The following is a 22385-nucleotide window of genomic DNA, read 5'->3' on the forward strand; positions in this document are numbered from 1 at the left end:
TAATTAAAAATAATCTGCGTGTTTTAAAAGTTTATATAATCGTTACTGCAAGATAAGAGTTGAAGGTTCTTTGATTCCGAATTACTATATATGCAAAATATAAGGAAATTTTCCATACCATTTGACCCAGACAGCATATCTATTATCATGGATTTACTTGATATAATATTGCGGAAATAGATTACTTACCCAGATAAAGGTAGATGCAGATATATTCTGTGTTTACAATGGGTATTCTCAGGCAACTGCTATATTTGGTTGCCCTTAGTATTTATTTAAAATATTTGTGGTACCTTTTAGTACATTTTGCTTGCGTCTGTAATTTTAACAAATACATTAAAAAATAGAAAAACATATTCAAAAAAATCTAATTTAATGAAAAACAATACATTTTTGGAATGAACACTAGAAATTTATAAAATGCGGTGTAAAATTTGTACATTACAAAAATTTGTTAATTTGCTTATGCTTCATCTTCCTCTGGCTTCTCACCCGTTGGTTTAAAGGCGTATTTCCAGAGAAACGCGGTGCCCGCTGATGATACCATTGGAGACACCCAGTAAATCCAATGATACTCCCAGAAATTGTTCCACACAGCTGGACCAAATGTTCGTGCCGGATTCATGCTAGCACCAGTGAACGGTCCCTGTGATTAATAGAAAATATATGCTGGATGGAAGATATAGAGACAGACAAAGCGATAAGGCTTACTGCAGCTAGGGCTAAACACCCAACGGCAATTCCGAAGCGTAATGATACCGAATCTCCAAATTTGGCATTGCGTGGATCCCAAACTGCACAACAGACCATGATCAAAATGCTAGTGATGACGAACTCGATAAGAACACCCTGCCATATGGGAATGCCTTTTCCCAAAGTTGTGATGCAGACGCCACTTGGCGTATTTACGCTGTAGAGATCAGCATAGGGCAACGAAGCTTTAAGCAATCCATAGCCCAGAACAGCGCCGATCAATTGCGCAAAGAAATACGCAATTGCCATGGGCAGCGATATCATTTCGTATATGTAGAAGGCCAAAGTGACAGCGGGATTGATGTGAGCTCCAGAGATACAGCCGAAACATTGAATGGCAATGAATACAACAAAGCCAAAGGTAAGACACGCCTGTAGGTGGGAATTACTATAGTTCGGAGATGAGACACATCCCATGCAGCCGAGCCATACGAGGATCATTGTGGCAATCATTTCGCCCAAGACAATGCATGCCTTTCTTATAATTTCCTTTGCTTTTATCTTTCCTGCCATTTTAGCTAGCTGGAACAATGAAATGGTTAGCAATACTATTTGGCTAATGAACTTACGTTTTGTCTTTTGTTTATCACCTGTGTATCTGTTTATTATTATGTTTTGGTAGTATTTTTGGTGAGATCCAATTGTGAGTTGTTTTTAGACTGAATTCTCTATTGCTATTTTGATGTATATTTTTAGAAACAGAACAACGCTTTATATTCTTCATTCAAATTCATTAGCTATAATACGATTCGCTGCATCTTAAAAGATTGTAATTGGCATAGCTTGTATTTTGACTTAAATGTTTTATTTATTTATATTTTTTATGGAAATAGAAAGTAATAGTTAAGTAATAAAAAGGTGACAAAATTCTGTTTTTTTTTTTCATAAAGTAATTGTCACTTCTATTTAATTCGAGAATTAAAGATTCAACATTAATTTTGCTTGGGAAAATTAAATTTGAAAAGAATGCGAATTAAGAAATTACTCTCGTTAAATGCTCATACCTAGAACTGTTTTCCGAATGCACAATATTGTTCTTATTCTTGATATTTATACCTTTAGAATCTTGCATGTTTATATACTCACTTTGTCAATTGACATTTGCCACCTTTTGTAACACTTTAGTAATATTTCATTGTTTGTTATTTATTTAAAATATTTGTATTTACATAAAATTCGCTTGCGATCATAATTCTAGCTACACGACAACGCCCTTAAAATATATCAAATATTTGCAGTTATACATAATAATATATGTTAGATTTTTTTTAGTTTCGATAAAAACTCTTGATCTTCATTCAATTCCATCACAAAAGTGCAGAAACTAAATTTCTGACTGTAGTTCCCTGATGCAAAACCATTTGCTTATTGGGGCAACTCCTCCTCGGGCTTTGCACCCGTTGGCCGGAAAACGTATTTGTAGAGAAAAGCGGCAAACACGGCGCCCACAAGAGGACCCACCCAGTAGATCCAGTGATTGTCCCAGGCATTGTTCCACAATGCTGGAGCAAAGGAACGCGCAGGATTCATGCTGGCGCCAGTGAACTGACCCTGAGATTGAGAAGAATGAAGAGAAAATAGAGAATCAGTAAGGCAAGTAGAATGCACAGAAAAAAAAACAGATACTAAGCTCAAGAACATTCGACTTAAAAATTGTGTTCTTAAAAAATACCACTTTAAGAACATATTCTTAAAACTGACAAATGCGAAAATATCAAAATTAAACCAAATTAATAGATTTAACTTACAAAATTTTGTAATCTAGCGAATTTTCTATAAAGTGTTTATCTAGCTTTAAGTGTTTTCGTTCGTGTCTCAATTAGTCGAGCTGTTACGGACCTTTTTTTATGGCAGTCTAAGTCCTATGTTCTGAGTTCAAGCTCTGCTCGAGTCGATGATAAGTATTAGTAAGTATTATTAAGTAGAGTGACTGACTTGTATTTTATATGAAAAGAGTAAAAAAATTTAAAAAAAATAGTAGTAATATTTTTAGTTTTAAAACTATACGATTTTTTTTTACTCTTGTTAATAAGAATTTGGGTCTTATATCAAATGTTTTTAAACCAAAATGTTTAACCTTAAGATTTTCATGTTCCTGACGTACTTTTTAGACCAAAATCTTAATTTTAAAACTTTTTTTTTGCCCGTGTAGAGCCTTTATTTAATACTTACTCCAGTCAGAGAAATACATGCGATGGCCAGTCCAAAGCGAATGCCAGTCGAGTCGCCAAATGTGGCATTACGTGGATCCCAAACTGCACAGCAGATGATGATCAGAATGACGGTAAGCAGGAATTCGATGAGGACGCCTTGTCCGGCACTGATGCCTTCACCCAGTGCGGTGATGCAGACACCTTTTGGTGTATCCGAACTGCAGACAACATCTTCGGGCAGCGATGCCTTAACCAGACCATAGCCAACGAAGGCGCCCACCATTTGGGCCACAAAATAAGCAATGGCCATGGGCCACGAGATCAGGCGATAAATGTAGTTGGCCAATGTCACCGAGGGATTGAGATGTGCACCCGATACACAACCGAAACACTGGATGCAAATGAGCACAACAAATCCAAAGTTAATACTGCACTGAAAGTGGGAGTTAACGAATGTTGGGGACTGAGCACATCCCATGCAGCCGAGGAACATCAGCATCGCAGTGGCCAGAAATTCTCCAACGACGATGCATGTATTTCGCAGCAATCCTTTGAATCGCCTGTCCTGCGAATTGGATTTGCTGTAAGCGAGAAAACACACACAGATTAGACATTAGACTTTATGCTAAGTGAGTCACAAGACGCAATTGTCGTGCCTTTGGTTTAATATTTCGCCAGCCATAGTCGCTATTGCTTATACTTAGTTGTATTGTAAACTGACAACATTCGAGGCGGACGCACAACGCGCAACTGAATCGAGTGTTTCGACTGGGGGATGGATATGGAAGCAAGAAAGAGAGACAACGAAAGAGAGGGAGAAAGAGAGTGCAATGGGTATAGTCGGTCGTTGCCGCTGGCTGATTAGCTTTGCCCACTCGACCCATTGGCAGGTACTTGCAAAGCTACTCAATTCTCCCTGAAGATTGACGACTTTGAATTGCCACTAATCTTTAACAAAGCTTATTATCAATTATCAAATTATCAAACTCTAAGCCCAATTATCAGCTGACGTCTTATGTGCGTATGTTATTTATTTATTACCCGTATAGCCAGTTTTATTAAGCACCCAAAGCGTTGGCCAACATTTCCACTACAGCAATTTCAGTTACGGTGTAACAATTCTTAATCAGATTTCCATCAGCTATTCTATGATTTAGAATCGCAGCAGAGTATTAAAGTGTCGACTTGCCTATTGACAAGCGAGTCTTGTTTATTATTATTTTCTTAAATTGCAAAGTTATTTAGTAAGTACAACGATTATGAAAATAATTTACAATAGCGGTAAAGCTACAACTGCAACTCAGATAACCCATTCATACCTTTTGTAGAGGACTTTCCGAAGTAAATATTTGATGAATGATTGCTACGTCAATAATACATACATAAGCATGATTACTGTTAAACGTCCTATTGCATAATCTGCGTGATTTTGTCTTTTTTTCGACAAGTGTTCAAGTGTTTTATGAAATAGATCACTTCGAATTGAAAGAACTCTCCCTTTCAAATGAACAGCTGTTATTTGTACTTAAGAATGTGGAAGACCACCAGCGTGGTATTTGAGTAGTTCAATCCGATAAGACCGTATCACTTTGGACACTTAAATTAAGTGAAATTAGAAACTAAATACCCTTTCTGCTGAACTGTCAATCTTTCTTATAATAGTCAATCAAATTGGATTTCGATATCTAAATCTTCTTTGTAGGTAAAGTGCACTATGAGCAATTTTATCGCGTTGCTTGCAAAGTCATTTGCGTATGTCTAAGATTATATTTTCTCTGTCCACTGTGTTAGAAAACAAATAATTGCATAATAATTGCTAGAAACGGAAGTTTGTATAATAATTGGTTTACTTCTCTAGTATTTTCATGACTTTAAGTCAATGAAATGTATTTTGTTTGTCACTTTAATACTCTATTACAAATTAAGCAATTAAATCTTATAATTCAAATGGAAGTAGTCTAATAGTTTCGATTTATTTCTCTCGCATTTCCATATAGCACTTTAAACGTTCTATTCTTTATTATTGCTCAAGAAATCCAACTATAATTAACTAAAGATTGTGCAATGCTTTGCACAATTATTTATATAAGTAGGGGGTCTGTGTATTGCGCATTGAGAGATATTTTATTTACTATTACATACACAGATATAAGTTAAGCATCAGCTGCGAACAATACAATTTGAAAATAAATTATCAATTATTTTTACACACTTTGAAACCTTTTTAAATCATTATAAGTGTCAGCATTTTTCTAAAACTGTCGACTAAGTTACTCTTACGTCTAATTCTTATCATATCTTATGCCGTCCTTATTTCGGTGTCTCTGTTTTAAAATCTCAACATAAAGACGCGTGTAGAAGTGGGTTAGTGAGTTAAGTGTTAAGTGTTAGAACACTTAGTCGGTCACATGCAATTTGTTTAATAATTTGAAATGCCTTATCAACACATTTTGGTGTTTTATTTTAATTTAAAATAAGCAATCTTCCAATAAGCAGACTGAATTCCAGCGACAGCACGATATGGAATCGTGTTTTATTGCAAACACTTAACTCTAGATTAAAACTAAGTATTTCTGTATATAGCGAACTTAATATTAGTACTCTGTACAATTTAAACCTTATCGATAAATTGAATTTTTGCATTCGAGTCGCGCAGCTCAACGATGATTTCCTCGCGCTCGCCTTTAAAGAACAAACGGTAGATGATCGAAGTGAGCGCTGCGCCCACCAAAGGACCCACCCAATAGATCCAATGATGTTTCCACGAATTGTTCCACACGGCAGGTCCCAACGAGCGTGTTGGATTCATGCTGGAGCCGGTGAAGAGACCCTGCACACAAAATCAAATCAAACACCCGATAATAATCGACTAATTCAGTGTGTTATCAAATATTACTCATACGCACCGCTGCCAAATTCAGACTCGACACTGTGAGGCCAAAGCGCAGTGGCGTCGAGTCTTTGAGTTTCTCATTGCGCGGGTCCCAAACGGAGCAGGCGACCATCGTCAGGAAGCAGGTGAGCAGCAGTTCAATGAACACTCCCTGCAACTCTGAGATGTCACTGCTGAGCGTGGTGACACACACTCCTGCTGGCTGATCCACACCGATGATGGCATTCAGTGGGAGCACAGCCTTCAGTAATCCGTAGCCAACTAGTGCACCAGCCACTTGAGCCACCAGATACGCAATGGACATGTACCAATTGATTGCACCATAGATTAAAGCAGCCAATGTGATGGCCGGATTGAGATGCGCCCCCGAAATGGATCCAAAACTCTGGATGGCAATCATAATCGCCAGACCAAAATTCAAACTCAGCTCGAAGTGTGAGTTGAAGAAGAGGGGCGTGGTCACACAGCCCATGCAGGCAATAAAGATGAATGTAGCAGTGCCCACAAATTCAGCGAAAAAGGCAGCCAAGCGATGCCTGTGATTGCGTCTCAGATAGAGATACCTCCATTTGGGACTCGAACTTGCGCTGTTTAACGATAACTTTCGCTGCGACATGCTGCCCGAAGACTACCACTGTGTTGACTGTCTGCAAACTGGAATTGGGCCTAGGTTTCATTTCGCTAGCAGAGGCAAGGCAAATTGCTTGCAATCCATCAATATGAATTATAAAACTTTAATGCTAATTATTATATGGATATTTTTTGTGGGTGTTTTTTAGATAGTCATGGAAATTTTGATACAGCTGTTTGGATCGTCTAGCTGGCTCATTCCACAAATTAATTAATAATTAATCATTTCGCTTTTAAAATGGGGCTTGCCAACCTTGCGTATACGCAATATCATTATATGTTCTGTTGTGATTTCTGGTGTCTCATTCTCCAAACACGAATTGCCACACGGCGTTTAATGCGTAATCTTATCTTATTAAGATGTCAAACGGTTGCAAATACGGCGCCTGGCTTGGTCAATACTTGCTCTGCTATCGCAATGGCCGCTAAGTCCATTTGATTAATGACAGCACAGAGAGGAGAAACGCCTCAACAAATGCTGGCCTACTTTGAGGCGTCTGTGGCAAACGCTCCCACTATGTTGAATTTGACCCGTTTTCGTGGCCAAAACTCATTTTTCGCAAGTATTCAAATTTCCGTGTTTTTAATGTTACCATGTTGAGAAATGATCAAATCGCGATATTGTATACCGAAAATGTTAACTTAACAGTTTAATGTTAAAATAACAGCTGTTAAAGTAAGCTGTTGCAAGCAGACAATACGTGCAGTGTTAAATTTTAAATTTGCGATGCAATTTCAAATTGGCATATCTCCCACAAAAAATCATTGAATAATAAAATTAAAAAGGAATATTACTTCTTTAAGTTATTACTATGTGTTGATACTAATATGTTCCGTGTTTTGTTCGTATTTTTCTAACAATTTGTATATTTAGCAAGTGTTGTCCCCTTGTCACTTTTCGAAAGAAAGTTGAACTTTCCAAAAGGTTTTAACTAAAATGTTCAAATTTGTTCAGTAAGTGTCCATATACATGTTGTAGATCTGTCAATTCTGAATTCATAACATGTAAGCTCATTATGCGTTTTTTGCGGTTTTTTGCGTAATTTGAATTATTAGGGAGTAGCATTTGGCCAGAATTGCAGAACTGCTAAAGCCTTTGCGATTTTTTTTTTTCTTGAATAACTTCCATATTTATTATCCGATCTGAACCAAATTTTCAGGAAGCATTTGAAATAGGACATTCATCATGTGTTCCAAAATTCGGGTCTCTAACTTGAAAATTGATTTATATATTCGCTTTTTTTCGATTTATGTGGGCGTTGACACGCCCACTTTTCTAAAATACCTTCGTATAGCAATAACCTTTATTATACAAGAAACCTGCATTCAAAAATCTTGTTAATTTAAAAAATTTTAATTTTGGCCACAAAAACGGGTCAAATTCAACATAGTGGCTCCCAAAAGACTCAACTCAACTTAACTGGATTGCCCCGAGAAGTGTGGTAAAAGAATTTTTTCTATTACTATAATCCACATAAGACTTTGCCAAAAATACTGCTCGGTGACGGTGCAAGTAACTGCCGTCTACTATATAATATATATTTTCAGTTGATGTTGCTTTCCAGCACCTGTGTGAAGTTGTAGCGTCCTCAGCAGATAAAAGCTTTATCGCTAGATTTTATAGCATACTTTGAAACTACGTGTATAAAATAAACTTTCCAATTCCCGACAGAAATTGTTGAGGGCTTAGTTAAAAATAAGTGGAATTAAAATAATATCTTACAACAACTTATCTTAGATTCTAGATAAGTATAAAGATTCCAGAATACTTAAGCGAAATAGATAAAATATAAGCTCAGGTTCGATCAAATCTAACTACGTGATGTCTTACAAATTCTTAATAGAAATTGTTAAATGTTGAAAGAGTTAAACGAAAATGTTCATTAATAAATATCCTATAAAAATGAAATGAAATAATTAAATATAATAACGAGCTTTAGAACAATTGGGTTAAAAATTTGTGGTGCTAAAAAATAAATAGAATAAATATCGTAACAGCTGATATTTTTTGTTCATTCTACATATAATATAGAATATTATTCAATGATATTCGATTGAATAGAGCTTTTTGGCTAAGAAAGAATTTTAAAGAAGTGTTTAAAGAAATATTGATATTGATATAAGCAATAACGAAACCTTTGAATACAATAAATTGAATAAAATAAAGCAGTATTAAACAATCAAGTTTAAAATAAATAAAAAATGTAAATATTTACATTAAAAATATTAAAATACTGCAATCGAAACCTTAATATATAACAGATTTATTTAAATCGCTGTTTTTAAAGAAAATGTCTTGAGATAGAAATATGTACTTTATTAATCGAAATTGTATATTAGTGTACAACATAAGCATGAATATGAAATTCGTTCATGTCCTTCTAAGCTTAGAACTAATTTGATTTGTTTAAGTGGGTAAGGGGGGATTTGCCTTGTCCTCTGACATGGCATGTACTTTTTTATTTGGCACTTGTGGTGACATTGTCTATGAGAGCTGCACATCCTCCAGCTGACGCAGCTTCTCGTCGGATGTGACTTGCGCCTCGACAACTTCTCGCCTGAAGACAGCCTTGTAGGCGATGGCAGTGACGGCAGCGCCGCTCAAAGGCGCCAGCCAGTAGATCCAGTGGCTGTCAAAGTTCTTGTTCCACAGAGCAGGTGCGAAAGATCTGGCTGGGTTCATGCTGGCACCGGTGAATGGACCCTGTATTGAGAATGGAAATTATTATTATTAAAAGGTACTTTAGAGAGATGTGTTCAACTTACAGCAGCGCAAGCCAAGCAGGCAACGGCGAGGCCAAAGCGAATGGCAACCGAATCGTGATGCTTGGCATTGCGTGGATCCCAGACACCGCAGCAAACGATGATCAGAATGGCTGTGGCAGTGAATTCAATGCCAAAGGCCTGTGGACTCGAGATCTGAGGATGGGGCAATGTCACACAGAGACCAGCACCAATTCCCTTGACAGAGTCTGGTATCAATGTGATGAGCAGGCCATAGCCAATGAATGCGCCCAACAATTGGGCAACAAAGTAGAGCAAAGCCATGTGCCATGAGACCAGATCATAGATGTAGGCAGCAACGGTGACGGCGGGATTGAAATGTGAGCCCGACACACAGCCAAAGCATTGAATGGCAATCAAGACGGCGAAACCAAAGTTGAGCACCATCTGCAGATGGTTGTTGGGGAAGAGATCGGATTTAACGCATCCCATGCAGCCGAGGAACACCAGAATGCCGGTGCCAATTAGCTCGGCGAGGAAACAGCTAATCGTATCCAATGTAGATCCCTTCATTTTGAATACCTTGAAACAACTGGAAATCGAAATACCAATTCGCAGAAATTGTGAAATTGTTGATAAGCAATCGAATCATTTGATGTATTACTTTACTACGCAGTTCACCTTTGACTCACTCAGATTCATTCACACACATAAAATCGTCACTGGGCGCCACATATCATATAATATCACATCAACTACATCAATCATGCTAGAGTATTAACTCTGAGCCATCCATACCAACAAAGCCTTTCAATTAACGTTGATCTTACACAAACACTCGTGCTCACTCACATAATCACAAGCTGCTGCGGCTCTGATTCTATTTACTACTCGTATGTTTATTTCTATCACATTTCTAAACTCTGTCTTTGCACAACTGGATTCCAGGACTTCTAAAGCACTTCTGTGCAGCTGCTGGGAGTAAGTGTGTTAGGGTTTGTTTTGACTTTTCGTATTTTTTGGGGTTGCTAGACAACTTTTAATGTTGAACAATGTTTTGGCTGGCATCGATTTTTCAAGAAATTCCTTTAATGGCCACGTGGCAAACAGCTGCAGCATCCTTAAAAACTGAATTTGATTACCAAATTCAGATTCAAATTCATCTAAGGTTGCCTTCATAATTTACATTTAAATGGATTATGAAAATATAATATGTAAAATTATTAAAGATTATTCGAAATCTTTCAAATTGTATTACAGCACAACCTGTTGCTGTCATCGATTACAGAAATTATAAAATCTCCACAATATCTATTAGAGATCGCTAATATGAAATATAAATATTATATTTAATGAAAAATCATAAGTCACGCGTTTGTCAAAAATTGGCTGAATAAACATTCACACGGTTTCATATTTATTTTTGGAGCATTTCGGAATATATATTCCAAATCAGAGCAACACCTTAAAAATAGAACTGCTTTTTTAGCTTTCATTTTTATTAACAAAAAAAAAAAATAATCTAAATATTTATATTCAAATATTTATCCTGTCGGATTTATCCTAGAGTTATTATTCGACTGCCTTGCACTTTTATGTTCATTTGAAGGTCAAAACTTTTCATTATATTTCTTCAAAAAACACGCCAGATATATTTCAGAAAATTTAACGACACTTTTTTGTTTTATTATTGGTTAATGGACTATGTATTTACCGTTTCACGTTATCATCACTCATTTTGAGAATATGCTGCTATAAATTTAGCTTAAATACTTGTTTGTAACAGTCTTTAGTGTAAATGTTGATCTTTTAACGCGAAAAGTGTAGTAAGTGACAGCTCCACTGTCAATGTCAATCTGAGCGTTGGAGTCCCATAGACAAATATTTATACGTATATCTATATTGTGCATATATCTTTTGCGTAAATCAAAAGCCCATTTTTAGCACCAAGACAACGAAAGAGAGAGAGTGTGTGTGTGGAAGAGAGGAAGAGAGAGAGAGCGAGCAGTCGCTAAAAAAACGAGACATCATCTCAACGTTGCGCTCACATGGAAATTAGCAAATCCTCCTTAGGTCGAGTGAGCATAAAAACGTCACATCTCCAGAATTTATGAGAGTCTTAAAAGATCTCAACTCTCATTTGCGCTCTCGCTCGTTCTCTTTCTTCACAGCACGTTTTACAATGTTGTGACATTTACTTTTGTCAAAAGGAAATAAAAAATAAAACAACATAAGTTGAATTTCAGCTGCTATCAGCTGAGATTTGTATTTTTAACACCTTGTCTTCGAATGGAGCAGCTGAACCACTTGAGATATTGTAATCGAAGGAAAGGGAATGTAACACAATAGAAAATTGAAACTCCAAAGGTCTTGCAATCCCCTGCTTCGTATCAATTACACTTGTCAATTGCAACAAATTGCAAGTTGAAATTGCGTTTGTTGCCCTACGCAATATACGCAAGAGTAAACAACAACAAATCACTGCAACGATCTTCATATCAATCTGAGGCGTTTGTCTATCAAAAGTGCTTCAATAATTGCACGCAATTCGCGTTAAATGCCTCAATCGCAATTGAGTAAAATAAAATCAAATAAATGGAACGGCAAATATTCTGAATGAAGCTAGCGAGATGAGTTAACTGAGAACATATAGAAATAATATATATATATATTGCTGCTATATTTAAATGTTTTTTATATTCAAGTGTTTAACTTTTTTCATTGCATAAGACGGGTGGGATGATAACCCACTTAACCTTAATCCCATTCAAATAAAAAATACATAATGTTGTTTGGCACTAGGCTACAGACTTGCAGTCACCTAGCTACATACTACATATATGTATAGCTCACACGTGTCCAATCTGATGCTGATAATATACTATAATGATGATAATATACTGTGTACTATATATTCGTATATTGTGCAACTCTTAGAGCTTTATATTATGCCATTTGTGAGTGGCTACTGCATTTGTCTGCTATCAACATTTGCTTAACTGCTTAACATGTTTGTTCATCAATATTTAATAACAATATTTGTAATTGTCTTACGAGAAACGTTTGGCAAATAGCCAGACGCGAAAAGTGTTTGGCTTTGCCTGCTGATTGACGGCGACATAAACGTGTGTGGGAAAGAGAAAGACATCAAATGACAGAGAATGACACGTTTTGGCCGAAAAAAATCGAAAACAATTTCTATGCATTTATTTGTTGGCCTTAAAATTCCAAACACGCGCCACGTCTCATTATTGAACCTACGATATGGTAGTAAAAGAAAAGCAAAATCAAAATCAAAGCATAGCTTTAACTGTTTGCAAACGGAAGGGAACGGAACTTGTGTATTTACATATGTCGAATTTGTTATGCAAATAAATCAATTATCCATAGTCGAAAAAATCGTGTGCTTCTTATTAATAATAAAACCAAAACAAATTGCTAATTGATATGGCCCGAAGGATCACGCAGTTGGCGCGCGGGTTGTCATGAAATTGCTGCATGCAAAACACAAAAACGATTCGATCGGTGTTCGATTAGTGTTCGATTTAAATGATTAAAATCTATTTTTATAAAAAATCCCACATTTTACATTTTCTATTTGTTTTCATATTTGCGCTACTCGTGCGATCGTTATGTGATAATTATTGTTTAAGAGGAAGTTTCATTTGAAAACTCAGAATGGATGCCGCCATTGATAAGGTGTGGAGCGTGCTAACTTGTTAATTGACGTTTTAATTGAGAGCTTTGAACTGCTTGATCGTGGAGAATACTTGTGTGTAGACTTGGTAGGAGGATTAGTTCTACACACTGAGCTTTCAAAGCTACTGTAAAGCTGTCGAAGCTTTTAACGATCTTCCGTACACAACTAATCTTTAAGTGCTTGGCAGATAAGCTTGCTGCCAATAAAACTTCTGTAGTGTGCTCTATAAGCGAATTTATGATCGAATCTAAACAAGATTTCCGTAGTACAGTGACACTTGAAAAGCCCAGCAAAATGTGAACAAAGAAATTTGTATTAAAGAAAGTTAAAGATAGCAAGAAATTATATTTAAATCGAATTATTCAGTGCTTAACAAATAAATACGTGTGTGGCTTTCATATGAATCACAGTTTAATACACAAAATTTATATTACTTTCAAATAGTGAATACCCCCAACAATAATTTGAACAATTTCAAAATGAGAACTATTTGACGTTTATCTACGAATCTCAGCTATTGAGCATAATCGTTTTATACCTATACGAGTCGATGGAATTGAATTAAGATTGAATTGAGAGCTACTTGAGGACTACACTTAGAATCAGATTAGCCTTGACCACAAGTATTTGGCAATTAAACTGTATAGACGATTTTCACAGTTTGATAAAAAAAAAAAACTAAATGAAGTCGAGTAGCCAAATTGGTAATGATTTATGATTGGTAGACTAGATAATTGTCTGATAATGTTGTGTGTGTGTGACAAATCGTTGTTCAATTTGAGACTAATTGGGGTTTGGTGTTAAGTCTGACAGCTATAAGTCAGACATTGGACTGAGCGTCCAGATATTGACACTTTTTATTATATTTGCTTTATTGTCAGCACACACACTTTGTGCTGTATTGTTGTTAGGTGCACAGGGGCAAATATGTGTATTGACGCTTCCCCTATTGACGACATGTTTATCTATCGAAGCGCATCTGTTTTTTGATACGCTTGTCGTGACAGAAGGGAAGGGAAAAAGGGGGACTGACTGCATCTTGTTTCCACATTTCGAGTTGATAAGCAATTTAGCTCATTATATATGCTCGGCACCGTCCAAACACACAGCACGATTTGCACTTAGAATCCGATGTTGATAAGCTCTATTGATCTTCAGATCAATTGACTGACGTCGGCATTGAGCAGATCATCATCATCATCTTTTCCCTTCCGCAAATAGGCTAGAGTACTAAACTATATACTAGTTTACTAAATATAATATATAATTACTGTACTAATCGTGCAATCAGCAGAGCTTTGCCTCTGCCTTATAAGACGCTTATCAGTCGCATAGTATTATCAGTGTGCCAACTGTTGACGTTTTATTGCGCAACAAAAGTTAAAAGGCAACAAAGCGTCAGCGCCCACAGCTACTTCAGTGTGACTGTAGATTCTTTTTATGGCAACCGCTGGCAAACTTTGCCCATGTGCCATCGTCTGATAGTGCCCCCAAAAATTATATACACTTATATGTATATTCTTTTCTCGCTTGTTGTTGCTGCGAATTTTGAGGGTCTCAGACAGAAACATGTCATGTGGCACAGCAGTTTTGGCGGCTGGCGATCCATTTCAAAAAGTGCTGCTAAATGTTAGTTAACTTAATGCGAGCCGTGGGCTAGGTTATCATGAGGCCTGTCAACTCCACTCTGTCTTCCGCCTCTGATGCGAAGCTAGTTATTTATTATATTTATACAGCCAAGATAGAGACAATGCAAATGTGGCGAATCCCTATCGTCGGCGCCACTTCGAGTTGATTTATTTATACTTGTATTTGCAGTTTAATTGCTCGTGTAGAACTTCATAATGTGTTCAAGTACGCTATCAACGAGTGCAACAAAAGATACTTATGGAAGCACATTCAATCAAGTATTGTCCTAGGTTCAGATACGACAGATATCGGTCGGCAGTTAGCAATAAAATTGAAATGTTTGGTGAGTAAGTGCATAGTTCCGATTTGATTTCTAATCAAACCGCAAGCTATAAAACGATATTGTTAAGCCGTGTCTGTCATAAAACGATAGCTAACCGTTGGCTTAAGTGTGGGCAGTAAAACAAATTAAAGCAAAATCGAGAACTGGTAATTGATTACTTGTAAAAGTGATAATACAATACAATGTCTTTGTGGAATGCGAACAAGGCATTTAAGTGACCTTCATTGGGAATTTTTATACCCGCTAGCCATGGGGTAGATGGGTATTATAACTCGTGAAGAAGAAAAAGAAACCTTATTTCTGCCTGACTGTCCACAATAACACCTAGATCTCAGGGACAATAAGAGATAAAGCTATAATTTCCGTATCATTTTTGACAATCTGGTATATTTTGTATTATATGGTATATTTCGAATATAATAGTATATACCAAATATACAACAAAATAAAGTTCGACGATTCCTTGTATAAAAATCTGGTATATTTTGTACCCTATGGTATATTTCGAATGTAATAGTATATCAATATATCAGACATACATTTCGGTATACCGCCATAAACAGTCTTTACGGTTCCTTGCCTGACCAGCTGGTATATTCTGTACTCTTAGATATATTTTGAACGTAATAGTATATTATTATACCAAACATTCATTTCAGTATACATCAAAATACAGTCCTTATATAGTAAAAGTGTATTTTGGTATATGAACTTATTTCTATTTTTTTAATAATTACGCACTGTGTTGCCTTTACTATAAATATATACCGGGTATTTCATAGTTGTAAGTATACTTAATAGTTTTTTTTTTACAACATTGACATTTTATGTAATTTCCCGGCTCATTAATGCACATAGAATTATTAAGTGCTTTACAGTGTTAATCCCGCTTCCTATTATCACGTGCGTATACTTAATTTCTTTGAATGGTGCCATTTTTGCCACCTGACCAACGAATAGCTCAATCTGTTCGCTGCTAATGAAATATTCCACATGAAACCAGTTTTGACAATCATATGATAACAACATTTTGACAGTTAGTCGTGGTTCATAAAGTTATCAAAAGTGGCACGAGATTCGGCAATTGATTTATCAAAAAAAAAAAGAAAAGAAGATTGTTTAGCACAAATTAACAGATTGCGCGTGAGCATCAGGATGTGATTTGACTGCAGCACATCATGTGTCACTGGCCGTGTTAATAAATTGCCTTATATAATAATTTCGAACTCTATTCGAATCGAAACTGTATAAGGGAATAAGGGTAACATCAAATAAAGCAAGTGCTGATATTTTCAGTAAATAATCATATTTTTGGGCTCAAAATGTAAAAAATAACACTACGCGCCAACACGTGTCAGATCGGAGCAGAGAAAAAAAAAACAACGCCGACGCTTTAAATACCCATTGTAGGGTATACTATCTATTTGAAGTGGGTGTATCTACTATGAGTATAATTAAGGCAGCTTGACGTTGAGTCACCACAATTGTCACAGGGTATTAATGAATTCCACTGTTTTTGATTACTTTTTTTAATGTCTATAATTATTGCAAATATCTAACTGAATGCTGATTTATGATTCTAACGTTGTTGTATTTGCATTTTAGGGTTTTTTGAGAAGTACTTGCAAACGTTTTGTAACGAAATTCTCTGGGAAGCAATTATCATTATAAAATGTGACTCGATTGAAAATCGTGATTATCGAGTTAAAAATAACTATATTGCTGGGTTTATAGGGTATCTGTTAGTTTGGAAAACTACCAAAACCTGCTGCCATATTTTTTTTGTTTTTGTTCTGTTATTGAAATTATGCTCACTGCCGACACATTTTATCAGCTGTGCTGCAGAGCCCAAGGCAACCGAATATTTCTTATTTCAATTTTTTAAAGTTTTTCCATTTTTTGTTGTTTGTTCTTATTTGGCATTCAGATAAACACGACGCAATTGCTATAGACTTGCTAAATATTTGAGTCTTGCCAATGTTGATATAACATTTGCCGTTTGCCAGACGCAAGTTGGATGCGATTAAGCAAAGTGAATAATTGAAGTTGCCTCTGATTACGGCTTGGCTTGGCTGCACTGTCAAATCGTACGATCCACTTGCCAATCACTCATAAGAAGTAGGTACTCTATATTATATTATCAGTTCTTTAACTTTATAGATTCGCTGACCTTTTGCGAAAGCTTACTGCAATTGTTGTGTTTTGTTTTTTGTTTTTTTTTTTTTTTGTTTTTTGTTTAATGATAATTTTGATAAGAGACAACGAAACGCGAGCACTGTTTAATTAGTATGGAATATATTTATATACACAGTATATTTGTATACCCGTATGTATGTACGGAAAGTGGAACAGCACACACACACACACAGAGTCTCATATGTTTTTGGAATGTGCGTGAACATTTCCAAAGAGCAAGAATGACATGTTTTCGAAAAGAAATAAAATAAAAATAAAAACTTGCTCGTTGTGTTTCAAGGCAATTGCACGGAGAGTGCGCGGTTAAAAACCGTATAATTTTCGTCGTCTTCTTTCCGTTTTCGTGTTAAATGAATGTCATTTGAAAAGCAGCGAATGCAGCGCGAACAAGTATTTTGAAACACAACAACAACATAACAACTTTGAACTCGAACTCAAAAATGAATTTGGGTTCAGTGGAGTTCAGTTTGTGTTCGCTTGTGTATCGGCAAATAATGAAGTTTATTTTTCTGATTTTGTGTTTGTATTTTATTATTTATGGGCTTGTTATATAACGCGACTTATAATTCAATGCACTGTCTCCCACGTGTTTGGCAGGCCATTTGATTGCCAAGTGCATTAAATGCTAAATAATGCACATAATTATAAGCCAATAATGCGGTAGTATCTAAACAACGATAACAACTACGATGTTACTTTGTGCATCGATTGAGGTTGGTCGCTGTGCATATTTTTTATAATTTTTTTTCTTTCTTTTTATTATACTTTTTTTTCCTTTTTTTTTATATACAAGCAAGCGCCGAACAACAGCAAAAACAATTGGAATTTAATCGCTAATAAGTACATAAGTAGCTGGCGTAGATATTGACCGACATACCGACAAAGGCCGAGCCCCAAAAGAGTGAGATACATAAACGATAAGTTCGGATATGGAAAATTTGGAGCTACCTTTTATGTCTATCGCAGCTCATAAATTAACATAAAAAACTTGATAATTAGGCACAACATACGCACTCAAAATTCGTTCAAAAAAACAAACACAAACAGATGCTCACAAAAAATTCACTCTTTACCGGTCAGGATACACTTAAGAGATCAAGACAGGATCCAGAAATGCAAACGAATTGTTCAACTAAAACTGATCAGTCTGTTTGCACTTGCAGCCTTTTTATATGCATGTGCATAATTCAAAAATTTCTTCAGTTGCCGACCATTTCTCTTTTCTTATTAATGAAAATGTGGAACAAGTTTTCTAATTAATGAAACTCACAATCACACAAACACCACCAATAATAACTCACGCACTTGCAGAGACTAACCTGCGCTTTTGACGATCGTTTGATTGCTATTAAAACACAGCGAAAGGCGCGCGCTCGATCAACTTCGGCGAGGCAAAACAAGCTTTGGACACCACGGCGTATTATTGCTGCTTCTTTGAAAGCAGCGCAGTCAACGTCGAAAGTTTTTGTTTTTGCTTATCATCCAAAGAGCGCAACCACGAGAGAGTTGTGTGAGTATGAGAGAGACAGCTAGCGAGAGAGAGAGAGAGAGAGCGCGTCTGACAACAATTGTTGTGTGCGTCAGTGCTGAGAGCTTTCGAAGCTTTGGCACACGCCAAAGCTTGCCGCTAGAGATGAGCTTTGTTTAGCATTTAGCTGGTTATCGAAGAGATTGGAAAGCTGCGTAAATGCGGGAATTTTGAAAACTGTGTTGAATACAAATTTCAAGATGTAATTTGGCATAATAAATATATGTATAATATTTAAATACTTGATTGAACTGATCATGTTCATGCTTATGCATGTGAACATTTGCTATTCCATATTCCTATTTTTTATATGTTAAAAAATGTCGGAAAGCTAAATAAATATAGATTAACTTAAATTTTTCTTGTAGTAGTATATTCTTTAAAAGATGCTTAAAGATGCTCTTGCAAAGAATTGTATGAAAATAATCTTTGCTTCAGTAAATTTTGTATAGGGATTGAAACATTTTATTGAAGATTGAAACACTAAAATGAGACAACTTTTTAAAAGTGTCCTAAGAACAAATTTAGAAATGTAAAAATATCGTTAACTTTGGAAATGTTTTGTTCATTTTTAGATTTAATATTTTATTAAATGTGTCAACGTTTAAAAATGTGGTAAATAAAAATTTCTAAAATATACTTTGACATAAATACTTAATCAATATTCTCCAAGTATTTGAGACATGATCCTCGTTCGCCGGATTTGACGGCACCGGACTTTTTTCTGTGGGGCTACTTGAAGAGTAAGGTGTATGTCAGCAAATCGAAGACAATTGAACAACTAAAAGCTAATATCAAAGCGGAAATTGCTGCTAGCCCGAAATGTTGTCAAATACAATGCGAAATGCCCAAAAAAGGGCCGCTTTTTGTGTTTCTAATGAAGGCGGTCATTTGATCGATATTGTATTCTGAGTGAATTATCAATAAATGGCATTCTATACCCTAAATGAATCTTGTTTATTTTCCAAAATGGGCTAAAAAATGGAGGAGTTATTCAACATTTCATTAGGTCCTGTTCTATATGGCGCACCCTATAGAAAAATCTTTTAACTAATAGAGCTGCTATTCCAAATTTTGTGAAAATGTTTTTCCGTTTCATTAAAAAAGCTAAAGTGAGGCAATTTTTAACATTCTTATAAATATAAATTTCTGAAATTTACTGGATATAAATAAATATAATATATTTTGGGAATTTAAGATAGTTTAACTTCCTTTTCAAAAAATTGTATGCAAATAAAGTCTGCTTTATGATTTCATTCATAATCTATTAAAGGATGGACAAGAAACTTCTCAAATTATGAAATGTAGAATAGTCGCTATATTTTTCGTTTTTCCAAACATATTTTGTATGATGTACAATTATAAATTCTGTAAAGTGTCTATTCATTGTTTAAAATGACAATATTAGGCAATAGTTAGTAATTTGACTATTAAAATGATATGCGATAATAATCTTCATACATTCACTCAGCCTGCGCTTTGGCTTAATTAACTTTACAATAGCCAAATCACTGAACCAAGAACAAATCACGTTCATATACACCTAAATATACGTTATGTAGTATTTAAGCTGCAAATGGAAAATATTCACATTTTTTGCTGTCTGATACAAAGTCAGCTCAGTCATGCTGTCTGTGTTCATCCCTTTCCCCTCTTCGCAAAGTAGTTCTACTAGTTACCTGTTTCTGGTGACTCTTGACAACTTTTTTGAAGCAGTCTTTGGAGCATTCTTCAACCGTTGCTGAGATTACTTTTAATAAGAATGTTCACAATTGTTTATCGCAACTCTTCGTGATTCATTCAATCTCTGCACGCGCAATTGCTCAATATAAAAAAACCTACGTAAACATAATTTCGGCAATTTAATTATGTTTTGATCACACTGTTCACATGACGCAGGCAGCCAGCCAACTATTGATAAGCAAATGTTGTTTTTTTGTTTATGGGGAAAGACCCCCAATGGCCTTCATTCACTATTACACCTGGACTTACCTCCATCACATTTGGGGACCTACCTGTATAGTTCCGTTGTTCCAAAGTTTCCACTTGTCAGGGTTGCCGTAAAACTCGATATTCACTTATCACATTATCGCACAGATTTGCACTAAAAACCACAAACATCTTGACGTCACTTGGTTTGTAGCGGAAAACTTTATCGCGTCTTGTCTTTTCCATGACATTATTGACGAATTTCCTATTTGATTGCATTTTTATGATACCTCAAAGTGTGAATTTGTAATAGTTGTTTTTACTTTTTGTTGGATGTCATCGTTAGTTTTGCGTCTTAATGAGCGGCGCTTGTTTTGAAGTTTAATCAAACGGAAATTAAATATTATCAGATGCCATTAAATAAGTTACTACTTATGCTAATATGCTGGCCAATCAATAAATATAAACATAATTAAATTGACTGCACCAGCAGCAGCAGCAGCAGCATCAAAAGCATGACAAACTAAATAGTTTGGCATCGTTAATGGGTTAAAGCGACAAAATCGTGAACCATTTGAGTTATAAATTTGGTGAATTTTTCTGGTTGTGCCCGTTCGAAATGATTTATTATTGTTTGTGTTTAGACTGCAGACTTGTGACTTGTCTGGCTTGTTAAACGCCATCAAACTGGTTTCTTGCCTTTGAGGAAAATGCAAAAAGCGTTTCAATGTAGAAAATATTTGCATGTATTCAAATACCCTATAAATAGACCACACAAAGTGATGAATGACAGCTAATTGCAGGGTATGTTGAAGTCTAACAGCTGTAATTATTATTAACGCGTCTAGTATTGAAATAGACATACCATAAAACAAAAATAAAATGCAAAGCTGTTTGCCGCCGCCGCACGTGACGTATACGCAACGTGGCTGTGGCTGTGGCGCAATTCGGCAATCATAGCACAAAATGTGTGTCAAATATATTTATAATGAGCCTCAACTGAACTTAATATCTTAAGGTGTCTTTTACCGCTATATTCGCACCTTTTTTGCGCATTTTTTGTTGTCATCGGAATTTTGATAATCGGCTGTTGATGCTGTTGATGATCGTCTGACCGCTGCAATTGTTGAGCATTTAGTATAGTTGCAATGCTTGGCACTGATTGATGTTGTTGTTGTGAGTCTGACATGATTTCAATGTATTGTTATACGCACTTTTTTATACACGCAACGTTTAACAAAAGCACGCCAATGAATGCGACAACACAACTTATAATGCAAATTGCTTTTTTGTGCAAAATTTTGCAGACGCGACGACGAACTTTAGTTGTTGCTCGATTGCGATTCGAATTTAGACTCGCGTCGCACTCGGTATCGGTTTTGTTTTGTTTTATTTTATATTGTGTATTGGTCTCGTGGTACCGCGATGCTAGTCTTTAATCTCTCAATGCTGAATGTCTGCAAAATTCGTACATACATTTATATTTGTATCTGTTTCAGTTTCTGTTTCAGTTTCAGTTCAATCTATCTACGACTAATATCTGCATGCACGGAGAGTCTCATGTGAGTTTCGCTTTTGGCTTGCGCAGCTCCACCGAACTGACTGACAGAGTAACCGTCGACACGTCGGCGACGAAGCTTAAATTCACCGCAGATGTCAAGCGGCAGCCAATAAAAAATAAAAATACACACACACGAACACGAACACACACACAACAGCAGCGAAATGACAACAAGTGTCGTGTAAAACGGCATTTGGCGATGGGCAAAATTTGATGCTGTTTTCGTTATACCCTGTAATCGATGTAAGCGCATGCTGTAGTTATAATAAATAATTAGTAAATACTAAATTAAATTCGTTAGTTTTTGCATAATTATAAAGGTTTTTTTAATGCAAATGTTGCTGCT

General features: G+C 35.8%; 3 protein-coding genes and 1 pseudogene across 7 annotated transcripts; all 4 read right to left on the minus strand.

Annotated features, from left to right (window-relative positions):
• Positions 1–390: 390 nt before the first annotated feature.
• Positions 391–1461, minus strand: LOC117568193 (aquaporin-like). 2 transcript variants are annotated; one of them, XM_034248651.2, is made up of 3 exons: positions 1344–1461; positions 712–1275; positions 393–646 (listed from the first exon to the last, which is right to left on the minus strand). In XM_034248651.2, exons 2-3 carry the CDS (start codon positions 1264–1266, stop codon positions 464–466), a joined length of 738 nt encoding a protein of 245 aa, XP_034104542.1. In that variant the 5' UTR covers positions 1267–1275; positions 1344–1461; the 3' UTR covers positions 393–463. The 2 variants fall into 2 exon arrangements, with proteins under 2 accessions (XP_051859734.1, XP_034104542.1); XM_052003774.1 differs by lacking the exon at positions 1344–1461 and having other exon boundaries at positions 391–646; positions 712–1271.
• Positions 1462–1883: 422 nt separating this feature from the next.
• LOC117568197 (aquaporin AQPAe.a-like) lies at positions 1884–22067 on the minus strand. Of its 2 annotated transcripts, none has more exons than XM_034248662.2 (3): positions 21522–22067; positions 2926–3487; positions 1884–2304 (listed from the first exon to the last, which is right to left on the minus strand). In XM_034248662.2, the coding sequence occupies exons 1-3, from the start codon at positions 21665–21667 to the stop codon at positions 2119–2121; spliced, it is 894 nt and encodes a 297-aa protein (XP_034104553.1). In that variant the 5' UTR covers positions 21668–22067; the 3' UTR covers positions 1884–2118. The 2 variants fall into 2 exon arrangements, with proteins under 2 accessions (XP_034104553.1, XP_034104554.1); XM_034248663.2 differs by lacking the exon at positions 21522–22067 and adding an exon at positions 3563–3671.
• On the minus strand, positions 5470–6415 carry LOC117571324 (aquaporin AQPAe.a-like; annotated as a pseudogene).
• LOC117568199 (aquaporin AQPcic) lies at positions 8743–18430 on the minus strand. 3 transcript variants are annotated; one of them, XM_034248665.2, is made up of 3 exons: positions 18341–18430; positions 9196–9745; positions 8743–9133 (listed from the first exon to the last, which is right to left on the minus strand). In XM_034248665.2, exons 2-3 carry the CDS (start codon positions 9724–9726, stop codon positions 8915–8917), a joined length of 750 nt encoding a protein of 249 aa, XP_034104556.1. In that variant the 5' UTR covers positions 9727–9745; positions 18341–18430; the 3' UTR covers positions 8743–8914. The 3 variants fall into 3 exon arrangements, with proteins under 3 accessions (XP_034104556.1, XP_034104555.1, XP_051859733.1); XM_034248664.2 differs by lacking the exon at positions 18341–18430 and adding an exon at positions 18095–18173; XM_052003773.1 differs by lacking the exon at positions 18341–18430 and adding an exon at positions 10868–10980.
• Positions 22068–22385: the final 318 nt, after the last annotated feature.

This window comes from Drosophila albomicans, chromosome 3 (genome assembly GCF_009650485.2).
Source record: "Drosophila albomicans strain 15112-1751.03 chromosome 3, ASM965048v2, whole genome shotgun sequence".
Taxonomy (NCBI): domain Eukaryota; kingdom Metazoa; phylum Arthropoda; class Insecta; order Diptera; family Drosophilidae; genus Drosophila; species Drosophila albomicans.